We start from the raw sequence: 10,188 nt of genomic DNA on the forward strand, positions 1-10,188 counted from the left end.
GCCAGGATGGTCTCGATCTCCTGACCTCGTGATCCGCCCGTCTCGGCCTCCCAAAGTGCTGGGATTACAGGCTTGAGCCACCGCGCCCAGCCTTGAAATATTCTTTTATTATTTTGATAAATGGATTGAAGAATGGGAAGTATATATTTCTACAACTGCAGTTGACCACTTTAAAAGCTGTACTTTCTTACAATTGTGTTTTTAGGTTCCTCAGTCCTTTGAGCACCTGCCACCTCTCCCAGAACCACCAGCACCACTACCTGAATTAGTAGACAAAACCCGAGACACACTTCCTCCCCAGAAGCCTGAGCTCAAAGTGAAACGCGTTTTCAGACCAAATGGCATTGCCCTGACTTGGAATATAACCAAAATCAATCCCAAGTGCGCTCCTGTAGAAAGCTACCACCTCTTCCTGTGTCATGAGAACTCTAATAATAAATTGATCTGGAAGAAGATTGGAGAAATTAAAGCTTTACCACTCCCCATGGCCTGTACTTTATCTCAGTTTTTAGCTTCCAACAGATACTATTTTACTGTTCAGTCAAAAGATATTTTTGGACGATATGGACCATTCTGTGATATAAAATCTGTCCCTGGGTTTTCTGAAAATCTTACCTAAAAGAGAGGTCTTTAATAATTATATATTATACTACATTTTTTTCATATCTGTTTGTTTACAATGTTACTGTAATACTATTTGCCGTCGTAAAAGGCCAGCTCAGATTGTGAGCCCTTTCTATTGGGACAGTCCTCTTCTATATGTTGTAAGTGGCCAGTAATTTGATGAATTTCTGGTTTGTATTAAATATGTCCTTCCAATGGATAAGTTCTAAAACATATGCTATCTTGGTCGCGTGTTGCTGAGGTGTGTTGTGAACAATACCTTTGGTGACTGTGGAACTGCTACTTCTATCAGAAGACCTAGGATACAAGCAGCCACTGTTTCCTCCGTTAACAATCAGCTTTTAGTGACCTGCTGTGGTCAGCATAGCTACAGGAAAAGTCAGCCCTTGACTGAGGGCCAGATCATCCCTGGAGTGCACCTCTACCAAGATTTTATGAAAAGATGACATGTTGGACTGCATAATAAAAATTAATATAAAAATTTAAAAAAAAATTTTTTTGAGATGGAATCTTGCTCCATTGCTCAGGGTGGAGTACAGTGGCACAATATCAGCTCACTGCAACCTCCATCTCCCAGGTTCAAGCAATTCTCCGGTGTCAGCCTCCCAAGTAGCTTGGACTACAGTAGCTTGCCACCACACCCAGCTAATTTATTCTTAGTAGAGATGAGGTTTCACCTTGTTGGTCAGGCTAGTCTCAAACTTCTGACCTCAGAGGATCCACCCTTCTCAGCCTCCCAAAGTGCTGGGATTACAGGCGTTGAGCCACCACACCTGGCCAAAAACTACAAGATTTTATGAAAAGAAATGGCTTCCCATTCTATTCAGCTTCTAAGTGGGCTATTCATTTGTGCCCCCCCTCTTTTTTGTTTTGTTTTGCACTGTGTCAATCATTTGGGGAAAAAGCCTGGAGGTCTTTCCTGAATCTGTAGACATAATAAAATTTGTGTGCTGTGTACACATAATAGTATCTCTCATGAAAGCATTACCCAACCTACTGTTTGCGTTGAGAATGGATTTGTCCACCTTAGATGTGAGGCTTTAGTTTGCTGATTTCCTAAATGCTACCCTTTGATCATTTCCTGGCTGCCATCCCAATACATTTCCTGGCTGCCATCCCAATACTAACGGGCTCAGGTGTGTCTTGTACCCACCTCTTCCTGAGAAGAAGTGGAGCTGTGACTAGTACAAGCAGCCCAAGAAACTGAACAGGACCCAATGGAGGCAAACTTGAGAAAAATAACTGGGATGATAAAAAATAAAAATCCCAACTGTTTGAAAGTTTGAACGAGCGGCATTCTTTCCTGGTACACGGTGAAAGGTCAGGCTCCAGAGGCTCGAAACAGGAAATGGTTTTCCTTGGCATTTTGTAAGTGCTCTCACATCTGCGATAATAAAGCTGTTATTTTCTGCAGTCTTCTATGTCTTCACTTTTAAGAAAATTACTGATTCTTGAGAGGAACTGCCCTGTGAGTTCCCATTTCCTGCTCAGAGCCACCCTGGGTGAAGATTTCACCCTGGGATTGTCACGGACTAGACATTTACTCATTGTGAAGCCCAAAGACGCAGCCCATAAACAAGATTTTGGTACCCATCACCAAGTGAACCTACATCTGCAACCATGGGGCCATCTGGAAAGATAATGGATGCTCAAGTCTCGAGCAAATGAGCCTTTATGATCAAAGGAGGAGGGAGAAAGGCTGACAGCAAACATCTTAGAGGTGGTGCCTCAGAAAGCATTACTGTTTTGCCTTTTGGAGAGGCAGGGGCAAGATCAACTGTTCATTTGTTTTTGAGATAGGATCTCTGTTACCCAGGCCGGAGTGCAGTGACACCACCATCAGTGTCCCTGCAGCCTCGACTTCTTGGGCTCAGGTGATCCTCCCAAGTTAGCCTCTCAAGTAGCTGGGACTACAGGTGTGCACCACCATGCATGGCTAATTTGTTTGAATTTTAGTATTGCTGAGGTCTCACTATTACCCAGCCTGGTCTCGAGCTCAAGGGATCCTTCTGCCTCGGCCTCCTAAAGTGCTTGGATTATAGGCAGATCCTCAACTGTTAACACATCAGTGACACCAGGAAGGAGCTAGCCAGCCGAAGGACAAAAAAGTCCTGCCAGTAACACAGTCACACAGTACAGAGAACCCACACCCTGACCCCACCCTATGAAATGCTTCCTATACTTCCAGTGGGAAACCTTTATACCTTCATTAGGAACAGAATCAAACTGAGTAGACTGAAAATTGAATACATTGAGAAAAGGCTATGGAGTAGCCCAAGGAATTACCAGGAATCCTAGAGATTCAAGGAAAAAATACTTTGCAACGACCCAACCAAGTTTCAAACCTGATAGAGTTTATGCAATTCACAGTCTACATAATGATATGTTAGACATTTTATGCTGATTTTAAAGATAGAGAGACAGACCCACAGAGCTTAGGAGACTGGTGCAAGGTCACAGAGGCCCAGGGAATAATTACAGCCGGGATTCAAAACCAGCTACATGGTTCTGATGCATGTTATGTACACCATGCTCTGCTGTCTGTGGGAAGTACACTGAAGGAATGGTTAGAATTCACACTCTGCTGCCCTGTGGCTCCAGATTGAAATCCCAGCATCTGATTGGCTTATCCTAGGGCATACATTCAAGTTGCAAGGTGAATTGGAGAAGCAAACCTCTGGTATTTCTAATCTTCAGTGAGAGGTGTACACAAGGTAAGTGTGGTGATTCTGCACTGTGTCCCGTAGCTAAGCTAGAACTACCTACCCAGGATTTCCTTCCCTGGCTGGTTCAAGGTTAGCATTGATTACAAGACATGCTGAGATTTGAAGAGCAGAAGTGAAATGGCATCACATGTCTTAGGTTCCGAAGGGCAGTGGAGGACATCAGAATGAGGCAGCTGATGTGCGCTGTGGCTGATCTGCGAGTTGATGGACCTGCAGCTCCTGCGGCTGCCATCAAAGCCACCTCTAGCCTATCCAAGTACAGGACACGTATGGGTGCTGCTGTGTGTTTTTCCCACAGCCCATTATTCCCATGGCGTCAAGGTGGGATTGGTGACAAGGCTCCAGTTTGTACTTGGTCCCAACCACATCCATCCTTCCTCCCCAACAGCTTGCCTGGCTGACTGATGGTGACTCCAGGCTTCACAATAGACACAAAAGGAACAGTTTGTGTAGACTTCTCTACCAGCTCTCATGCATAGGAACAAGTCTAACTCCATGAGAGATAATGTCTTGTTGAATACCATAAGTTCTAACTTTCTCTTCAAACAATCAGTATGTCAGTATATTCAGTTCTTTGTTCTCCGTTTTAAAGCTTAACTTCCTCATTCTCCTCACCCCTAGTTTCAGTAAACAACCTTTTCCACCAGTTCTAGTCAGTAGTTCAGCTCTGTTCTCCTGTCCTGAGTCACCCTGGTCACCTGCTCTGACCTGAGTCATCCTGAGTCACCTGTTCTGTAACCGCCCTTCCCGCCAAACTACTCACCCCACCACTCCAGCTCGTATCCCTGCTGTCTTTAAAATAGCCACTTGGAATTAGCTTACACTGTGTCGTCCAACCCTAGCCAATAGGGAAATGACACAGCAGTAGGGGCTACCTGTGTCAGAAATAAAAACCCCTTTCCCCTCCCTTGTTCAGGTGTGCTCTCACCATTGCTCCACCCACGAGTTGTACCCTTCACCACAACCTCGACAAATGTTGGATGGAAGGAAAACTCAAACTGGCTTGGGAAGGACTCTACCTAGTGCTTCTAACCACCGAGATCACAGTTCGAATAAGTGACTCATCACACCTGGGTCAAAAGAGCAACGCCCCCTCCAAAATCATGGATAGCTATTCCAGGACCAATTCCAACCAAGCTACAGCTAAAACGGGTTTGATCTTCTTATATTGCATCTCTTATCTTTTCCCCTTCTATTGCTAGTCCTCTCGTTATTAATGTAACTAGGTCAAGTTCACCCCAAACTATTAACTTTTGATGCTTGCCTTGTGATACCCTGTGGAGATTTGCCAAACCAGAGGCAACTCACCACCTCAGAAAAGTATTTTTATCCTTCCTAGCTCTCCTCAGACTAGAAGTCTGTTAACTGGGATAAGTTAGTTTGGGAAGAGTTTGATGCAGATTGCAGTATAAATTGGGAATTTTGTCCTCCTAGAGCAGAGGTTCTCTGCTGAAGTTGGTCCAATGCTCTACAAAATACTAAAGAGCAAGGATGGACCGCCTCAACTAGTACTTGCAACTTCTTGAAACCATATATTCATTTTACTAAAGGAGTTACCCCTCCCCATTGTCAGCTGAACCAGTGTAATCCAGTACAGTTTACATCTCTTCTCCCCAGAGGTCTTCCCCTTCATTAAGCTGTTTCTATCATATAGGAACAGAAATCTCAGAGAAGGACCCCATAAGATCCTGTGAAATGTGCTTCATTGCCTCCTCACCTTCTGCACCGCCTTCTTCCTCTCCTAAGTTCTCCGCTAACCAAACCTTCTCTCGTTATATACGCAGTGATAGGACCAAAGTAGACGTTGAGGAAGTAAATGATTTAAAACAAACTTTAGCAATAGAGACAGGATATCAAGATGCAAATGCCTGGTTGGAATGGGTCCAATATTCTGTTCGCACGCTAAACAAAGCAGTTGTTACGCCTGTGCACATGGCAGGCCAGGGACCCAGATTGTCCCCTTTCCACTAGGATGGTCCTCCAGTCGACCAGGCATGGGCTGTACAGTAGCTCTTTTCCAGGATCCCACCACCTGGGGTAACAAGTCATGCCAAGCTCCCTCTCTGCTATATCCCAAAGTTCGACACCCTGTGGGTCAGCCCATGACAGCCATCCAACCTCCATCTCCCGACACTAAGTTCACTTCCTGTCTCTCATGACAAGGAGGGAACTTAGCATTCCTTGGAGACCTGAAAGCATGCACTGAGCTTAAGACTTTTCAGGAGCTTACCATTCAACCCTTGTTCATCCCCGAGCAGATGTGTGGCGGTATTGTGGTGGGCCTTTACTGGACACTCTGCCAAGTAACTGGAGCAGCACTTGTGCTCTAGTCCAACTGGCTATCCTTTTCACCTTGGCATTTCATCAACCAGAGACAGGGAAAATACAACATCGTAAAACAAGCGAAGCCCCTTAAGGGTCTTTCGACCCTCATGTTTCTTTAGATGCAACTAGAGTCCCATGAGGAACACTAGATAAATTTAAAGCCTAAGATCAAATATCTGCAGGATTTGAGTCAATATTTTGGTGGGTGACAATTAATAAGAATGTAGATTGGATAAATTACACTTATTACAACCAACAGCGGTTTATTAACTACACTAGAGATGCTGTTAAAGGAATAGCTGAGCAATTAGGGACTACTAGCCAGATGGCTTGGGAAAATAGAATAGCCTTAGACATGATATTAGCAGAAAGAGGAGGAGTTTGCATCATGATTAGAACTCAGTATTGTACCTTCATCCCAAACAATACCACCCCGATGGAAGTATAACCAAGGCACTGCAAAGTCTAACCGTTCTGTCCAGTGAATTAGCCAAAAACTCAGCAGTAAATAACACTTTCTCAGGGTGGCTAGAAAGGTGGTTCAGTAAATGGAAAGAAATCATAGCCTCAATTCTAACTTCTCTTACAGCTGTAATAGGTGTACTCATTCTTGTTGGGTGTTGTGTCATACATTGCATCTGTGGGCTGGTGCAGAGACTCATAGAGATAGCACTTACTAAAACCTCCCTTAACTCTCCTCCACCTTATTCAGAGAAGCTTCTTCTTTTAGAGAATCAAGCAGAACAACCAAGCCAAGACATGTTAGGGAAGTTTGAAGAGAAAGAACTGTAAAATTCAAGAGGATGGAGTTGTTGAATATAGTGAATTCTAAATTTCTCTTCAAAGAATCATTATGTCAGTATGTTCAGTTCTTTGTTCTCCATTTTAAAGTTTAACTTCCTCGTTCTCCTCGCCCCTAGTTTCAATAAACAACCTTTTCCACCAGTTCTAATCAGTAGTTCACATCTGTTCCCCTGGTCACCTGCTCTGTCCTGAGTCACCCCTGGTCACCTGCTCCATCCTGAGTCACCTGTTCTGTAACTGCCCTTCCTGCCAAACTACTCACCCCACCACTCCAGTTCATACCCCTGCTCTCTTTAAAACAGCCAATCAGAATTAGCTTAGACTGTGTGGTCCAACCCTAGCCAATAGGGGACATGGCAGTAGGGGCTACCTACATCATGAATAAAAAACCCCTCCCTTCCCTTGTTCAGGTGTGCTCTTGCCATTGCTCCATTGTGAGTCACACCCTTCTATAGAAGTAAAATTGCCTTGCTGAGAAAATTAAATGTATGTTCGAGTGCTATTTCTTTTGTGGCACCAAAAAATTATCTATAACTTTCTATAGCCTCAATGGCTCCCTCCCTGAGATGATGGGGACTCCCAGAACACAGGAAGAGCAACCTTGCTCTGAGGAGTTGAGGAGGGCAGTAGCTTCCCAACCTATCCTGGAAAGCAGCATATCTCATTCACTGGTGTGTGCTAGAATATGGACTTCACAAATACACCCTGGGGTCTGAAAGTCAGTTTCAACACTTAACTGATTTGGGCAACATGTTTTATGTCTCTGAGCCTTCTTTTTCTCTATGTGCAAAATGTAGACAGTACTGGCCGCCTACATTTTGTAACAGTTTCCTTTCCTTCTCTGCCCTTCTCTTTTCTCTTTCCCCCTTCCTTCTCCCTCTTTTTCTCCATTTCTTTTTCCATAATTAACTGGTTCTTCTTCTATTAAGACATGAGACCAGGCCAGGTGTGGTGGCTCATGCCTGTAATCCCAGCACTTTGGGAACCTGGGGCAGGTGGATCACCTAAGGTCAGAAGTTTGAGACCAGCCTGGCCAACATGGCAAAAACCCTCTCTACTGGAAAAAACAAACAAATAAATTAGCCAGATGTGGTGATGCACAATTGTAATCCCAGATACTCGGGAGGCTGAGGCAGGAGAAGTGCTTGAACCTGGGAGGCAAAGGTTGCATGAGCTGAGATCATGCCACTGCACTTCAGCCTGGGTGACAAGAGCAAAACTCTGTCTCAAAAAATAAAAATTTTAAAAAAGTGAGACTAAGAATCCTGATAGATACATACAGTGCCATTGTAAGGAATAAATCAGTATGGTAAATTCTTACAGTTTTATGGTTCTGTTTGCTTTTTTTAGTTCAATAGTTTTTGGGGTATAGGTAGTTTTTGGTTACATGGATGAATTCTTCACTGGTGAATTCTGAGATTTTATTATACCTGTCATCCGAGCAGTATACACTATACCCAGTAGTCTTTTATCTCTCACCCAACTCCCAATCTCAGCCCACCCCAAGTCCCCAAAGTTCATTATATCACTCCATATGTTTTTGCATCCTCATAACTTAGCTTCCACTTAAAAGAACAGTGCTTGCTTCGGTAGCTCATATACTAAAATTGGAATGATACAGAGAAGATTAGCATGGCGCGTGTGCAAGAATGATACACAAATTCGTGAAGTATTCCATATTTTTTTGGCTGGGTATGGTGGCTCATGCCTGAAATCCCAGCACTTTGGGAGGCCAAGGTGAGTGGACTGCTTGAGGTCAGGGGTTCAAGACCAGCTTAAACAACATGGTGAAACCCTGTCTCTACTAAAAATATAAAAATCAGCCTAGTGTGATGGTGCACACCTGTAATCCCAGCTACTTGGCAGACTGAGGCAGGAGAGTTGCTTGATGCCAGGAGGCAGAGGTTGCAGTGAGATTGCCCCACTGCACTCTAGCCCAGGTGACAGAGTGAGACACTTATCTCAAAAAAAAGAAAAAAAAAAAACGGAAGAACATACAGTATTTGGTTTTCCATTCCTGCTACTTCACTTAGAGTAATGGCCTCCAGGTCCATCCAAGTTGCTGCAAAAGATATTGTTTTGTTCCTTTTTATGACTGAGTATTCCATGGTGTATATATACCACATTTTCTTTCTTTACTCCTTGGTCAATGGGCATGTAGGTCCGTTTCATATCTTTGCAATTGCAAATTGTGCTGCTATAAACATGTATGCATATGTCTTTTTCAGATGACTTTTTTTCCTTTGTGTAGATACCTAGTAGTGGGATTGCTGGATCAAATGGTAGGTCTACTTTTGAGGCATACTATTTTACAAAGTATTTGTTCTAATTTACATTGCCATCAGCAGTGTAAATATGTTCCCTTTTCACCACATTCATGCCAATATATATTGTTTTTTGACTCTAATTATGGCCATTCTTGCAGGAGTAAGGTGGAATCTCATTGTGGTTTTAATTTGCATTTGTATGGTTCCATTTTGAATACAAGCTACACTTTCCTGTACCAGAAGCAGGGCTTAATTCCAATTTGCAGTTCTCCACCTCCTCCCAGTTCCTCAGTGTCATCCATGCAGATGTCTGCCCTATCCCGGTGACCACCTCCCCATGGGATAGCTAGATACAACCTTCCTGACTCGCTCCAGTAAACCTCACAGCCTGCATGTGCTGTGCAGGTATGCCGCAGTGACCACCTTTCAGTCACAGCCCAACCCGTGCCTGCTTGCTTTAAACCAGGGCTGTTCAACCTTTTGGCTTCTCTGGGCCACATGAGAAGAGGAGTCATCTTGGGCCACACATAAAATACACTAATGCTAATGAAAGCTGATAAGCTAAAAAAAAAAAAAAACACAAAAAAATGCAAAAAATATCTCATAGTGTCTTAAGAAAGTTTACGAATTTGTGTTGGGCCACATTCAAAGCCATCCTAAGGCCACAAGCAGCCTGTGAACCGTGAGTTGGACAAGCTTGTTTTAAAGCCACCAGTGGGAACTCCCCACAGAAAACCTGCTGTGGTGATGCCCTGGACCTGAGTAAAGGCTTTAGTCCTGCAGATCCTTCTCTCTCTTGCTCCCCACCCACTGGATGAGCTCCCTGCTGCCTCTGAACATCCCATCAACCCTGTGGTCACCACTCTTCTCCTTGGATCTGTGAGTAAGAAAGCACTGCTGTGATTTCCTGTGTTTTGTTGCACTGCTGGCTCTGTGTCACCTGACCCACACACTTGAGCCTGACTCTCCTCCTGTCAGGGCTCTCCTCCCAGAGAGTGGCAGTGTTGGTAAGAACAAACTGGACACAGGTCAGACACGAGCAAAAGGCTGCCTGCCAGTACAAATAAGTCTCCTGGGAGAGGCACACCTGGTAACCAGTTGGACACAGGCTTTAGGTTGTCTACCAGAAAAAGAAGAATCCCATGAAAGGCACTGTCCAGATGCCCACTTCCCCTGGAGCCCTATCAGGACAGGGCTAGAGTTTATACATCCTCGCCCAAGAGAGACTTTAAGACCAAGTCAGAGCAAAATCCCAACAATGAGATAACGTGAAATACCCAGGACAAGGCAAAAAGGCTAGGGGAGGGAGAGAATGAAAAAGACCTTGTTTCCTAACTGCTAATTTACTGAGACAAGAAGGTCAAGAGGAGACGGCAAGTCACTCAGAAGTAGTCATGGAAATAAATATATATATCACTTATTTTTATATTTATTTTTATGTA

At 44.0% G+C, this 10,188-nt stretch overlaps 1 protein-coding gene across 1 annotated transcript in view; it reads left to right on the forward strand.

Annotated features, from left to right (window-relative positions):
* The window catches only part of ATF7IP2 (activating transcription factor 7 interacting protein 2), a 101,857-nt gene extending 99,820 nt beyond the window's left edge, over positions 1–2,037 (forward strand). Inside the window, exon 14 of the mRNA XM_011961389.1 lies at positions 206–2,037. Coding sequence (XP_011816779.1) covers positions 206–619 — 414 coding nt within the window. The 3' untranslated portion in view covers positions 620–2,037. The remainder of the gene's footprint in view (positions 1–205) is intronic.
* The last annotated feature ends 8,151 nt before the right edge of the window (positions 2,038–10,188 follow it).

This window comes from Colobus angolensis, unplaced genomic scaffold, assembly GCF_000951035.1.
Source record: "Colobus angolensis palliatus isolate OR3802 unplaced genomic scaffold, Cang.pa_1.0 Scaffold55, whole genome shotgun sequence".
Classification (NCBI taxonomy): domain Eukaryota; kingdom Metazoa; phylum Chordata; class Mammalia; order Primates; family Cercopithecidae; genus Colobus; species Colobus angolensis.